Source organism: Pristis pectinata, chromosome 6 (genome assembly GCF_009764475.1).
Source record: "Pristis pectinata isolate sPriPec2 chromosome 6, sPriPec2.1.pri, whole genome shotgun sequence".
NCBI classification, from domain to species: domain Eukaryota; kingdom Metazoa; phylum Chordata; class Chondrichthyes; order Rhinopristiformes; family Pristidae; genus Pristis; species Pristis pectinata.
Window position 1 is genome coordinate 64,686,857 of NC_067410.1, and position 15,114 is coordinate 64,701,970.

The window sequence follows — 15,114 nt, forward strand, 5'->3', positions numbered from 1 at the left end:
TGTTTCTCGCAAGAAGTGGATTAAATTAAAATGTCCATCAAGGACTTTGCTCCTCATGCTCTAACTCTCAACAAATCCTATTTACCCTGCATTGGTCCATGAATTCCGCAATATTAAAACGAAATCCATTCGTGAACTTTTCACTCTTATTCATTATGTTTCCTCCAGCCTTTACAACCCCGTTCTCTGATTTTGTAATCCTTCAAATTTGACCTTTCGTCTTTTATCCTGTCCTTAACTTTACAGTTAGTATCCATGTCTACAGTTATCAAGGCCCAAGTTTGTGGAATTCACTCCTTAAAAATTTCTATGCTTCTCCTCCCTTAAAAACCTTCTTAACAATTTCCTTCTTTATCTAAGCTTTTGTTTCTAAGTCTCCTTTTTTGGCTCATGACAGCTATCTGATTATGACTGGGGAGAGGGCTTTAAGGTGCATGGCTACCTTAACAATGCATTCCTTTAGACATGAGTTAAAAATGTTTTTGTAGCAATTGTACAACAAATAGAAGGGCTGGGAAGCAATACTTTGCCCACGCCTTTAAGTGCCAATACACAAAAACAGTTATGTAGTACAGAAGGATAGGGACACCATAGCTCTTGGTGCATAGTACACATCATAATGTGAACAGGACTAATAATTCATCCATGGGAGTGTTACATAATTGCACAAGTTACTGCTGAAAATGTTTGTCAATGTAAAGAATTCTACTGTTAAAAAAATGCAATAACTGATATCCAATTAATCCAACTAAGTAAGAATAACCCTTTACTTTATTCTGGCAGGTCTCAGAATCCATAGAAAACCTTTCTGATCCCTGTGAATTTGAAGGGGAAGGCGGTTCAGAGGAAGGATCTCCAGGACCAAGCCAAGTTTCTCCTGGTACGCCACGTGGATCAAATAAAAATGTAATAGAAACACCAACAAGTGAGAGAACATTGGAACCTACTAGTATATCTTCGGAGATAACTGTGACAGGTCCTGAGCTAAAAGTAGAAACAACTGATGCTTGTACTGATGACCTGGAAAGGCTAATTGATATATCTACTGAACCTCAGCTCTGCACTAGTTCCTCTGATACATTGCAACTGTGTGCAGCACAAGTAAGGACTTGTACAATTTCCTTCTGTAGAGATTCGGATCCGCAGAGCACATCCTCCAGTTCACAGGTGAGAAATGCAGCTGCACGAGGAGCAAAATTAGAGCTAAGTGACATTTCAGAAGAGACCTCTGAAGTTAAGTTAAGCAGTTGTCCCACTGTATGCCCTGAGCAAAGTATTGCCCATTCAGGAGCTAGTCATGCTGCTGCTGACGCAGAACCTAAACTAGGTGATCTTTCCTCAGAAACCGAATTAGAGGCAAGCGAATTCTCTCCTCTATCAGAACCACAGAGAACTGAACTCTCGAATGAACTTAATTTGGAAAAATGCAGGTTTTCTCTTGAAACAAAAACACAACATAATGTTGTATCTTCTAGTTCAGAAACAGCATTAAGTGTTGCTTTTAATGCACACACCAGCATCGATTATCCTGAGTTGGAATGGGACTCCAATAAGAATTCTCTGCCTACACAAGAACAGATTGCGATTCCCCCTGAAACAAAAGCATTGCTAACTGGGGTTTCTTTGGACATTGGTGTACAGCCAAGTGTGCTTTTGTCAGAAACAACGGAGCCAACAAGGATTTCCTCATATAAACAATCTGAACCTGCTGCAATTTGTCTTGGGATACATCATACATCCAATGGAATTAAACCAGATCCAAGTATAATCTCCTTGACAGAACCAGACTTGTCTTGCTTGAATAAGGAACAGGTTTTATGTGAAATTTCTTCAGCGGTAAATCAAGATTCCACTGTAGTTTGTCCTGGAACAAATAAGATTCCTCCTGCAGAATCCACATCAATCCGGACTCCACTAGATGTGAACCAATTCAGAAGTGAACTTCCACAAGAAGTAGGGTCGGATCTCACTGAAGCTTCTTCAGGGACAAATGAGGCTTTGGATGGAATTATATCAAAATTAGAAACATTATGCACTTCTCAGGATACAAACCAGAATCCAAGTGAAACTTTCCCTGAAGTACTGTCAAATCCTATTGAAAGTGGTTGTGAAAGAAGTGAAGACTCTGCAGAATCAAAATCAAATAGATCTTCTCTGAGTGTAGGTCAAGGTCAAAGTCTAATTCCCAACCAAAGAAAACCAGATTCCACTAGGACTGTTCTAGGATCAAGTGAAAATTGCTGTGGTTTTGAATCTGATCCAATCTGGCCTTCTGTGCAAACGAATCAAGATATAAGTGAAATTCTTCTTGATAATGAATCACATGTCCCCACTGTTGAGACAAACAAAATTTGTGGTGGAATTATATCAGAATCAATCTGGGCTTTGTTCCATACAGACCAGGATTTAAGTGAGTTTCCTTCTGAAGTTGAATCAGATTCCACAAAAACAAATCCTGAAACACATAAGATTTTAGCTGGTCTTAAAGCAGAGCCAGTCTGGACTTCTCTGGATTCAGAGCAAGACTTAAGTGAAATCCCATTTGAAACCCAACCACATCGCACAGAGGCAAATGTGGTTTCTGCTAGCCTCATTTTAGATTCAGAATCAGTCTGGGTTTCCCAGGATACAGACCAAGATCCAAGCGAAATTCCTTTTGAAACAGAACCAGACTGCCCTGAGATTTCACCTGGCAGAACATCTGAAATAAGTAAAGCCTCAGCCTTGATAAATTCAGAGGAAAATAGTCTGTCTGATTTAGATGGTAGTTGTCCAAAGATAGAAACAAGTGGCACTGCTCATGAATTTAAATCAGAAACAGCTTTGGCTCTAATTTGCCCAGTGCGTGAATTAGAGCCTTTTGAGGTTTGTGTTGTGAATCAACAAGACATCAATGGAACAAATACTGTAGCAGAACTGAACACTAGTCAAGAAACCTCTCACCAACTGGGATTTGTTGTTGAAAGCCAATTAGAGCAGCCTGTGGTTTCTCGGGAGTCAGAAGGATATACAGATATAAGCGAAATCCCTGAAGCTGAGACAAGCAGTATACATGAAGCGTATCAAGACCCAAGTGAAATTTCTGCAGGTGTAAAATTGGACATAAGTGAGCCTATTGCTGAAGGAAGGTCAGCTCATTGTAATTCACTTGAACTGCAATCTGGAGAAATTACTCAGGAAACCCTTTCATCTTGGCCAGAGACTGAGCAAATTTCTTACGAAGAATGTATACACATCACTGGAGTCGAGCTGGAATCAACATGTTCTCCTATTGAAATTGGTTTTGAAAGGACTGGAGTAGTCTTCCTTGAGACAGGGTCTAGGACTGGTGAAGAAACAGCAGTGGCAACACAAAGAACAAGTGCTAATTCCACAGAAAGACATGGGGAAGATTGTGAAGAAGGTGAAGTGAAACTTACTCAGATTTTCTCACAAACTCAAACAGAACCACATGAACATATTATTGAGGGAAAGCATGGGGAAATCCTTGACTCACCATCACCAGGAAGAGAGCAACAAGAGAATTTTGGCAGAGACTTTGTGACATATCTGTCAAATCAGGGGAATACTGAAACACTAGATTTGGGGGACAGCTGTTCACACACTGACCCAGACGCTAGAAATATAGAAACACATAAGATTGACGTTCAGAAGGACAGAAGAACAAGTACAGCTTCAGCTAATGCAAGAGCGGATTCAGACAGCCCTCATGAGATTTTTGTTGAAAAGACTATAGAAACAAATGAAATTTATCCTATAGAAACGAGTGTCAGAGGGGAAAGCGCTATTGAACTCACTGGCCAGGAAAGTGCATATGCACTTGAGCTGATTAAGCAATCTATTAAGCACTGCAGTGCAGCAGACCCAGAAACAGATAAATTGTATTCAGTATTTGAAGCAACCACAGAACAAAACTTAAGGATAAGTAATGTCTCTGGTGAAGAACAAACAGGAGTATGTGATATTCCTGCTCAAACTAGCATAGAACCAGGTGAGACATGTCTTGCTTCAAAGTCTGAACCAAGAAACATTTATGTTGAAGGATTGTCAATATCACATACTCCTAACCCCCTAGAACTGACTAGCACAACTGAAATAATTAAAAAGGAGATAACTGATGCTGAGTTGGAGCAAACAATTTGTGTTGTTGAGGAAGGGTCCAGGACCAGTAGTGTAGCTCCAGAAAACAGTTTGGAAAACGATCCAATTTGTATTCACGATACTGACTCAAGGGCAACTGATTTTCTGTTAGAAGCAAAATTAGAAGACACTGCAAACACAGATCTGCACGGAAAATATATAGGCATACCTGCAGAGGTAGGCACTCTGCAAACTGAAAGTGCCAACAGTATGAATTATGACAAAATACTAGATGAACATCGAGCCAATTGTGAAAATGGCAGCCAAGAGACAATTAAATTAGATGGTGAATCCAGTGATATTTCACCAGTTGTTTATGACACTGATGGTAACAGTACAACTAGTGAGGAACTAGAGGAAAAGACTTACCCATTTGGAAGTAACAGTAGCTTACAAAAAGCACTGCAGAGACAGACAAACACTAAAGGAGAAGATCGGTTTGGATCATTGTCCTCCTTAAACTCCTTCACCACTTCCTTAAAAAACTCGAAATTTTCAGTTTTCACCAAAATGGCATCATTTAGGAGAAACAAATCCTGGACACAAGAACACCAAACTGAAAGTACCAGCAAAGATGGAAACAAGAGGCAACAGGTGAGAGATGCGGAAGAGAATAAAACACAAACCAAGAGCAATGCAAATTGTGTTCCAGTGTATAGAATGCATTACCCAGGCTATAGAATTCATCTGCCTCATCAGGCCAGGGATAGGGTTAAGAGTGAAAATCCAACTTTAGATGGTTCGGATGAAGATGATGATGTTTTTGAAAGTTGCAGCCAATTGAACCAAAGTGTGAATAGGGCATTTGGCTCTGATGGACTACGTGATATAGGAGGTATGGAACAGGTTCAGAGAGTGGCAGAAAATGGTCATCATTTCCATAGCAGGAGCACAGACTCTATGGAGGGAGAAGACATTAACACAGAGGATCAAAACATCAAAATACCACCTGCAACAGATAGCAGTTGTAAAAAGAGCAGAAGTGCCGACAGCCTTAACCTTAGAATGAAACGGGCTTTTGCTAATAAATCACTCTCCAGTTTCTTTGAAACAAAATCTGGAGAAAAAGAAAATGCCAATCAGAACTCAAAATCTCACAAGAAAGTTGACGGTGATGATGGCAAGCCCAGGCACATGTCCTGGAAAAAGTTCATGAGACTGAGTGAGTCAGAGTCCACAAAGGGATCCAACCCATCAAGCACTTCAAGTACAAGCAGCGGGGAGAGCCAGCTCGTACGGACACAGTCTCAGGTGCACAGTGAATATGCAAGGCGGATCTCAATGGATCAGGTCGACAGCGCCCACCTTTTAGCATCCTCTTCATCTCCACCTGCTCGGAGGTCAAGCAAAGCTCAGCTTTCCAGTTCTCTTGACTCTGATTATGTTCCAAAACAAGTCGAGCAAAGAGGAAAAAGAACATCTCCAAATGGATTAAGACTTACATTGATGTCCAACAATAACCTGGAAACTGAAGATGGTTTCAAAACGACACCAAGCCAATCCATCCCACAAACCTTAATGAATCAGTTAAGCCCAACTTGGAATAGGCCTGGTGTGATTTCAGAGTGCTTTGATGGTCCTTTCCCTGCAAGGCCTATGAGTCCTAAACCTCAAAGTCCAAGGTCAAGTTTTCGAAGGAGTTTTCGCTCCAGCAACAGAGGTAGCACTTCATCGTGGACTTCCTTGGACTCTAGCAGGACAACAGATGGTGTGTTGGAAAGCCCTGAAAGGCCGACAACATTGAAACCAAGAGGAAGTCTTCTTCTTTCAGTGCAGTCCCTGAATTATGAATGTCAGAAAGAGGACAGTGGAATTAGCAGTCAATCACAGACAAGTCTAAATACGGCATCCTCAGTCATTGACATTGCCAAAGATGAGGTAAGTGGTTCAGAAATTATAGCGTACAATGCAGCTATAAAAGCAGCTTCACAGTTATCTCAATAATTGCACATCCACAATGCATGCTCTCAATTTTTAGCTCCTGATGTATTGATTACACAACATATAAAATAATGAGCTAAAAACAAATTGATGGAGGAACTCAGTGGATCAGGCAGCATCTGTGTAGTCTTTAAATTTTTTTAAATTTTATTTACAGCGTGGTAACAGGCCCTTCTGGCCCAACGAGTCCGTGCCGCCCATTTTAAACCCAATTAACCTACCCGTACGTCTTTGCAATGTGGGAGGAAACCGGAGCACCCGGAGGAAACCCACGCAGACACGGGAGAACGTACAAACTCCTTAGAGACAGCAACGGGAATTGAACCATGATCGCTGGCGCTGTAATAGTGTTGCACTAACCGCTACGCTATCGTGCTTGATGCAGGGTCTCAACCCAAAACCTCAACCATCCTTGCCTTCTCCACAGATGCTGTCTGACCCACTGAGTTTGTACAGCAATTTGATTTTTGCTCCACTTTACAGCATCAGCAGTCTCTTATGTCGCCACATGAAATATAGAGATTTTAGAAAAGGATAAAAAACATTGTAGGTCTGATAATGTACATTTGCAGAAAGAATTGAATATTAAATTTGCAAATTAAATAGGAGAATGTTGTGCCAATATTTCAAGCATGTCTGTTAAGTATCCAATATGAAACTACCTGATCACCTAATATGCCAAACAGAAAAACTTTGTACTGCTAAGAGCCAAGATCCAGATTTTGTAGCTTTACACATAAGCTATTGAAAGCAGGGACAGGGTGGTAAAGCAGGGTAGGGGTCAAATAGAGACAGACCCTTTTCGAAAGGATGGCACCCTGCCCTGTTAATTGGTTTTATAGATTCTTCATCTCGGTGATGCAAGTCCAAAATCACTTGTTTCTGGAGTGGAACCTGATAGCAACAATTTCTGGGTCTAATTATGCCACTCCCAAGATATGACAGGGCACTACTGTGGCCCTTGCACACTTGATACGACTTCCAGCTCAGTCATGCATGGAATTATGCAACATTACCCAGGGAATAACTGTTTATGTTCATGGGTTAGTGGGGGGGGGGGGGGGCACTGTGACTATCTAATTTTCTATTACCAAAAGCACAAATGAATTTCATTATCATTAGATATTATTGCAGCAATCAGTTTTCCCTCTATAATTGTCCTCTAAACTGTGACCCTTGTTTCTCTCTGATGGAGAGCATATTGACCAGTTCCAGTTTTAAATCTGGCCAAATTATTGGTATGGTTTCCTTCCTTGTGAAGAGTAAAAATCATCTTATTGCAAAATTTAGCATAAAATAGGTTTTTACATTATTTTTCTTTTTGATTATAACTCCTTTATGGGGACAAGTTCAGAATCACTTTCCAAGAAGGACTGTTTCATCAGGATCATGAGATTAGTGACTTCAGTAGAATTCTTAGTAAAATTCTCAGTAGAATTTACAGTATTTATTAGTATGTGTGGTGGAGCTGATCTGAATGAACAATGAGGCAGGTAACCAGACTTCTAAACTGTTCCAAGATTATCATGATCTATAGACACTAGTACTGTCCTTTACTACCCAATTTCAATTGGAATACAACAACTAAGCAAGTTTTATGTGGTTTAATTTCAAAAAGTAAGCTGAGCTGCCTTTTGTGATATCTATTGCAAATAGCAATGATATACTGTATGAAAAATATGGATGATATTTGATTTTGAAATGGTGAATGTACCACCTACTGGCCAATAGTGGCAAATGCAATTATGTTATTTCTGGATCACCTTTGGGTCATTATTTATTTTTTAAAGGAAACTCTCTTCATTTACATAAGTCAATTGTGACAAATCGTATGCTCTGAATTTTGTAGTCAGCTGCAAGCTACCCACACTTTTATACCCTTTTCTTATCCTCTAGTGGGAACTTTCGGGACACAGCCAGCTTCAGTCCCAGTGGCAGGGTTTATTCACATGTAAATGTATTTGTGATGTAGGTGGGGCCAAAGAAGTCCAACCCACAGATGTGCTGATTAAACTTTGATAGCCTGCAAGCTACAGCTACATGTTTATCCAACTGTCAAAGTTATAGTGAAGGTTTATGAAAAATTTAAAAACATTTGAAATGTATAAATATTTATCAAACTATTAAACCAAGTAAAAAAAAACAATACATTTAATAAAAATTTAAAGAAAGAAACAGAAGGATTTAAACTATTTAAATAAACTTAAACAATTAAAAAGTAATCTAAAGAAAGCAAATGCGCCTTTATACTTTGTGGGTTGTTCAAACAGATTACCCACTGTAAACGAAAGGGAATTTTCCCAGCTTTGTGCTCCATCAATGAACTCCATGAGGAAAATGGTGTTGGAACAAAGTCTGAGAAATGCCAACAGTTAGCTTGTTCAAGACTTCCATATTTCACACTCTTACCTACATGTGGGAATCCCAAAGTTGTTGGGATTTACATGAAGAAATTTAGACAGTGGTGTATGAAACCTTCAGTATTTCCCTGCACAATCCACCCTACGATGTAACTGGTACATAGTGTTCAGCATGGGGTTTATGTCTAGTAATGATTGGATAAAATTGTCGAGTAAAGATGGAGGGGAACCCTTACATATGGCAACCTTTAAATACCTTAAGCAATATCAAATTAGTTTAATTCCAGAAGAAGGTTTCATTTTACTCACTTACTCTGGGCACAAATATTTAATGCGTATAAAACTTTTTCACCTACCCATTCACCTCATTCTGGCACTGATACACATGGATCATGTGCCAAGAATTAAACTGGATCAACTTTACACCAAATTAACAATCCCTTAAACAGGTTTTGAAGCCAATAATGGGGTCATGAGCATCAGTCTCCATACTTTTTTTTATTGTTGTTGATTTTGCTGCATTCCCTGACCTATCATTAATTTTACTAAATGCACTCTGAAATAAATAACTTTATGCCACATGTGAGGCAAAGCAAATGATGTTCTAAAATAACATGATGGATAACACACATTGCACATCCAATAAAAATTCATGCAATGTTATCTGCTCTTGGTAGGCATTATAGGTAAATTCTCCTCTAAAGTTCCCTCCCTTCAAACATCTCCACTTTAGAGTAACATGTATTAGACCCACTTCATTTGAAGATAAAGTTAAAAGTGATAGTGAAACACATATCAAAAACTTGCAAGAACCTCATAAAGAGAATGCACATCACGACAAATTTGAACCAAACTTGTTGAAAACCACAATTGCTCTTCAGGACTGGGATTAGCACAATATTACTTCAGTGGTGATTGGAACATGTGCTTTTCATTCAAAGGGCTCACTCTTGAAATATTTCATATTTTTGAATGGTTTAGTAGGAAAGAAATGCCTGCACGTTTTACTTGATTTGACATCTGCTGAGGGAGGGGACGAGATCCTGACACGTTTACAAGCCAGGCAGTTTTGTGGGTGATCAAAGTGCCTGTTTTAATCACCTGCCAAATCGTTAACAAGAAGAATGTCAATTCTGATATTCCTGAAGGCCATGAAATTTATCATGCTGCCAGTGGCCCTATGTTCCATCACTATGTCACATGTCCTCATGTTTATTCCATGAATGTTTGAATCTGACACATTTCTCTACCCGGCACTACCACACAGGAAGTAAGTAAGCATCCAACTCAAACAGCACAGGAGGTGACCCCAACTGCTTCAGCGGTCCTGAGAAGCCACCAACAGAACCATCTGCGGCAGCGCCCGTTCTCAGACAGTGGGCAGATGGCCTGGTTACTTGGTCGCACTGAACATGAAGTGAAATGTAAACTAGACAGTGAGGATGACACGGAAGAGTTATGTTTGCCACCTTACAAACGATGCAGCTCAGACGAATTGTTGCTGGAAGAAGCAAGGAAGAGGCGGAGAAAGTTGATTGCAGACCTAGAGAATAGCAGAACGAGGCATGGCAGGACCAACACTGAGGTTTGCAATGAAGTAAGATAAAGCATCAAGTCCTCTGAAGTACTGTGAGCTGTGAAGTACTTTCACACCTTCATCTTCTTCTCATAGCTCTGTGTCTTTGGATGCCTCGCTTCACAAACTGTCCTCTCAATCATTTGTGTTCTGCATTACCTTCATTTCATGGTTGGCTCTGGGATTAAGTCTGGCTATCTAGTCTTGAGGTATTACTGTCTTTCCAAAATTATGAGCAGTTTCTTCGAATTTTAAAAGTACATTGGAAGATTGGTGATATGTAATACCAGACAACGTGTGCTGCACATCGAGAATGTGTAAATGATACATGGCTCCCAGAAGGATTCTGTGTAAATTAAATGACTTATATTCTTGGGGACAGTATATTTGGGAAGATCCTCTGCTACTGACTTCCAATGAATGTCCTGGCTTCTTATTCTTTTTGCTGTCCTCCCATCACCAACCATTGTGTTGACATAATTTCATAACAAACTAGAAAGAAGTATCTTTATAACGCATTTCGGGGCTATTAGCTTGCTCTTGACTATGCATAGTGACGGTGTAATTTATTGTGGTTGCTGATTTCCTCTGTTCATTATCCAGGTGAAATTGTCAAAATGTTCCTTTAAAGAATGTTTAAAGCCTGACTTGAAATAGCAATTGGGAGAAATTTCCACAAAGTGATTTACATTGTCACTATGCATAGCAACTAGAGATACCCTTGCCACATACCTCCAACAATACATCATTTCATCTTACTTTTGTTGTAAGTCGATTCCTCTACCCTCCCACTACCTTCTTATAGCATGGGGCATAACCACACAGCAGTATCAGTTCTGTACTCATCTTTCATCCATGATTCACCTTAGCAAATTCAGTTTGTTCCTTCTATGCTCACAGGTCACTGAGGAAGTAAATTCACTTTTGATGTGATGTTCTATAACTTGATGTTTTTCTTCTGTAGGATTTGTTTCATTTCTTGGCTTTCTCTCTGACTGCTTCCCTTTGTTTTGGGTAAAGATCACTAAAATCTTTCCAGTCATAAAATAAACCTGATAACTGTAAAGTAGTGCCTAATCACCCTATCTACTGGAAGTGTAGTGTGTAGTCCACTCTTAATCTTTGAGAATAGCTAAGTGATCATTTTATAAATATTAAATTATTTAATAGAGACTCGCTTTAACAGTGTTAATTGTAAACTTTGCTACATTTAAAATACAAAATTATCTTTGTTTCACTATTGTTTGCATTATTTTGATAAATGAGTTTAATTTTTTGTTCTTTTAGTATATCAAATATCAGTTTGGGTGAATGGACTATTTGATTGGTATCTATCCATCTATCTAATGAGGAATCAAACATTTCTCATGGTCAGAGGATTGTGTAAGACTGTACTGGATAATACAGTTATACTGAATTCTTTATCTTTTTCCCTAGGTTGGAATGAGATTTTCCTATCTGTCACCTCTCTCTGCTACCTTCAAAGACATTCCCCTGAGATTTCTTACTTTATCCCAGAGCACACCAACAGGACTGGACTGTATAGGGTATAAACGTTGGATGGCAACTTCTGGTATGTAATCCAAGATCAGTTAATGGTGGCTTTCCTTTGAAAAGCAAATGCTACTTCCATTGGTGTTTGGAGGGGGAGCAATCCTCACAACTTTGCAGTCCAGGCAATGGTAAACTCTGTTTAAAGACTATCACAATTCTGATTCAATAGTATATCTTTCTTTCATCTATTAAGTATTGCTGGTAACACATTTGAAAAGAACCAGCATTGTGAATACCTCTCTAAAGTAAACTACTTGTCCTGATTTGTCTAACTCACAATGTTTGACCTGTTGCTTGGTCCTTATCTCAGCAAAGTGTACTAAATGCACACTCATCCCAGCTTGTGGATCTCAAGAACATTATAGAACTATCCATAATTTTCTGGAGAGAAATAATGATTTAGTCACCTCAAAATGTTGGGTATTTCAGTGTGGAGTTAATTCTGTTTGATATTACATGCAATATATTTTTTCATACCAAACTAATAGTTAATCAGAGAATTGTTAGCTGAAGTACTCTTCATTTGATACAGTGGGGCTGCAGGAGCAATTGAAGGCTGAATGTTTATGTACAGTTTACATTTTAAGAACATCTCGGCGGAGATGACAGCTAAGATTTGGTTTCAGAACACTTGTTTAGATGGAGAGAAATAGAATCAGATATGTTCTTCACTCCTGGTTGCCATCCTATTGCTTGTTGGAAAGTGAGTATCATTTGAGACCGGAGTTGGTAAGCTGTTATGTACATTTTCCTTCATTCCACCAGTTCTCCCTGTAATCTGATTTTATATCCTTGTTCAGCCTTCCCAATGTTGGGTTTTCTGCTTTACTTATTGGTCACATGCCTCATCCAGAGTGTAATGGTCCCCACAAGAGGTTGTCAGGCAACACTGTCCTGCACTCTCCTCCAAGCTGTGTACATGCCATTGTTGTTGAATTTGAGGTCAGCCTTAAGTTGTAGGCTTCCACAGTACCTGTGGGATTGGCTCCAGTCAATTGGCACACAGGCACTGCCGTAATTGATCAGGGAATTCACCCAAAGAACTGGAGCCTCCTTATGAGGAAGCAAAATTGAAAGAGAATTAATATCCAGCATACTGGGATTTTGGTTCTGAAGAGAAGATCCCTCTTTCTAATTATTTGAATTTAGGGAAGCATGTTGGCTTTTGAAATGAATGTGGTGTTAACCATACTGTTGCTATGGAACTTTTATTCACAATGAATCCTACTCTTGGGAGAGAAATAACATTGTATTTTTAGACATTTTTGAGTGTAACAGCTAGGGAAAATAAGATAACTGTGTAGGTTGTGTTATTACCACTCAATATCTTTCTAAAAAAATACATTTTGCTCTTTCTGAGAACATTAATGAAAACAATCTATATACATTTTAAATGCATTGTGCGTGTTTTCCATTGCCTGGTTTGGTGAATCAAATCTTTTCCTCCTGATGTGGCAATACGACACAAAAATAGCCTTTGCAACATTCATATTTTGAATCACATTGCATGCTTAGGGCACCATGTAGAAATGATTTCTGCAACTCATTTATTTGGGAAAGTATTTGGGAAGCAATATCAAAAGTTATTCCACAGATAGGGTTGCTATGAAGTGTAGCAGTTTGAGTTATGAAAAACAGGAAGCATGAGACAAAATCTGGGTGATCTTGTTCTAATGAGACATTGATATCCGCATGTGCTTTTGTATGTATTCGGATTACTTCAGGAAGGTGTCAACTGGGCACATTTAAGTTGGCATCTGGTGTGAATTGAATAGATGCATTGTGACATCAATCAACACACAATGCTGATTTGACATTACAATGCCGTTTTGGAGAACATCACTTCAGCTAGAACCCCCTTTTAACCTTGTACAGCTGAAGACGCATGCAACAGCAGGAATGATGCTTCTCGAGTGCAACTTGAAGAAATCATCTTCTGCATGCAGGTTACTCACTGATTATTATTCAATGTTACTTTGATATTACAAGAGCTTGGTTGTATTTGATAGATCCTCAAATTTGCCAAGTCCATAGGATGGTGCAACTGAAAGACTTGTTCTGATATCTAAGGCTTGGTATTGGTATTGGTATTGGTTTATTATTGTCACTTGTACCGAGGTACAGTGAAAAGCTTGTCTTACAAACTGATCGTACAGGTCAATTCATCACACAGCGCAGTTACATTGAGTTAGTACAGAGTGCAATGAAGTAGTACAGGTAAAAACAATAACAGTACAGAGTAAAGTGGACTTCTGCATGAAACTGTAGTTACAAGGCACGTCTGTAATACCAGGCACATCCCGTGGAGTACGGCATGACTGGAAGACTGAGCAGAGGGCTTGCAGGGTAGGGTAAACTGTTGGAGGAGGGAGAGGATGGACTTGTGAGAGGAGGCCATATCTGCCAAGGGATTCAGGGAATAATTCTCATCGCTGAACCTCAGTTTTTGGGATGTCTGCTGTTTGATGAGGTTTGCCTCATTGAAATCTGCCGTATGCTGCATTCACAACTGCAAACTCAATCCAAGTGCCTGCCAAGATCAACTTAACCAAGAACCTTTATGTGCTTAGATGGAACCAGAGATATTTGCAACATCTTGCGTAAGATAGATCAATGATCCTGTCTGTTCATAGAGTGTATTGTTGGGGATCAGTATGTAGAGGAAACACACTTAGATTTGGGAAGTTGGCAGGCTTCCCTATGGTGATAATCCTTTCAGTTCTGACATGCCACAACTGAAAGGGGTTTGACACCTTCAGCATCCAGCTGGGTGTGTGACCATTGGTAGTTAGTGGCCAATATTGTGGTAACAGTCATGATGCCTCATTCTCCTGCAGTGCACTATTGCATTTGACAAACCAAAGGTGCCCACTCCAGATAAGGGCTAGATGCTCCAGAGGGGCGATGACTCTGGTACCCAATCCCAGGCAAGGAACGTGATAGACCCGACTGTTGCTGTGCTGCATCTACAGCTCTGTGCTCTAGAGGTGCCCTGTAATACTCAGGAGAGCAGTTGCCGGCACTTGGTGGTTTGCAGTTATTGAGCACCACCACACAATCTGTGCCAGGAGCACGAGAAGGAGAAAGGGATAGGAAAAGGCAGGCTTTGCAATCCCTTTCTGAGTAGGTTGCTCCTCGACCACTTATCTATCTGTGATGCTAGTAAACACATCACTAATTTCCCATTCATGTACAATCCCACCCTTTCCTCCCCACTCTTGTTGAAAATTACAGTAGCTGCTTGAGCATGATGCAAAAATGAACATTCTGAAACAAATGTTTAAATCAAGGTAAGCCATATGTGAATAAATGTTAACTGATCACTCCTGATGCATTCCCTTTGTGCCACCTTCTGCGTGCCTTTGCCTGTCTTGACAGCATTGATTTCCACTTTGGCCAACACTACCCCACTGTGTACAGTCGCACATCCCACTGAATACCTTGTTACCCTGATCCAACAGCAAACTCTTTCACATGATACCAACTGCATCTCCCATGTGTATTGTTTTATCAGATACAGCTGTAACTTTATTATAACACAGT

The 15,114-nt window shown here is 39.7% G+C and overlaps 1 protein-coding gene across 3 annotated transcripts in view; it reads left to right on the plus strand.

Annotated features, from left to right (window-relative positions):
* Nucleotides 1–15,114, plus strand: part of LOC127572107 (rho guanine nucleotide exchange factor 4-like) — a 351,573-nt gene that overhangs the window by 201,330 nt on the left and 135,129 nt on the right. For 2 of the 3 annotated variants that reach the window (XM_052018989.1, XM_052018992.1), the window contains 3 exons: nucleotides 784–6,018; nucleotides 9,709–10,038; nucleotides 11,455–11,590. In XM_052018989.1, coding sequence (XP_051874949.1) covers nucleotides 784–6,018; nucleotides 9,709–10,038; nucleotides 11,455–11,590 — 5,701 coding nt within the window. The remainder of the gene's footprint in view (nucleotides 1–783; nucleotides 6,019–9,708; nucleotides 10,039–11,454; nucleotides 11,591–15,114) is intronic. The other variant, XM_052018990.1, reaches the window with a different exon arrangement.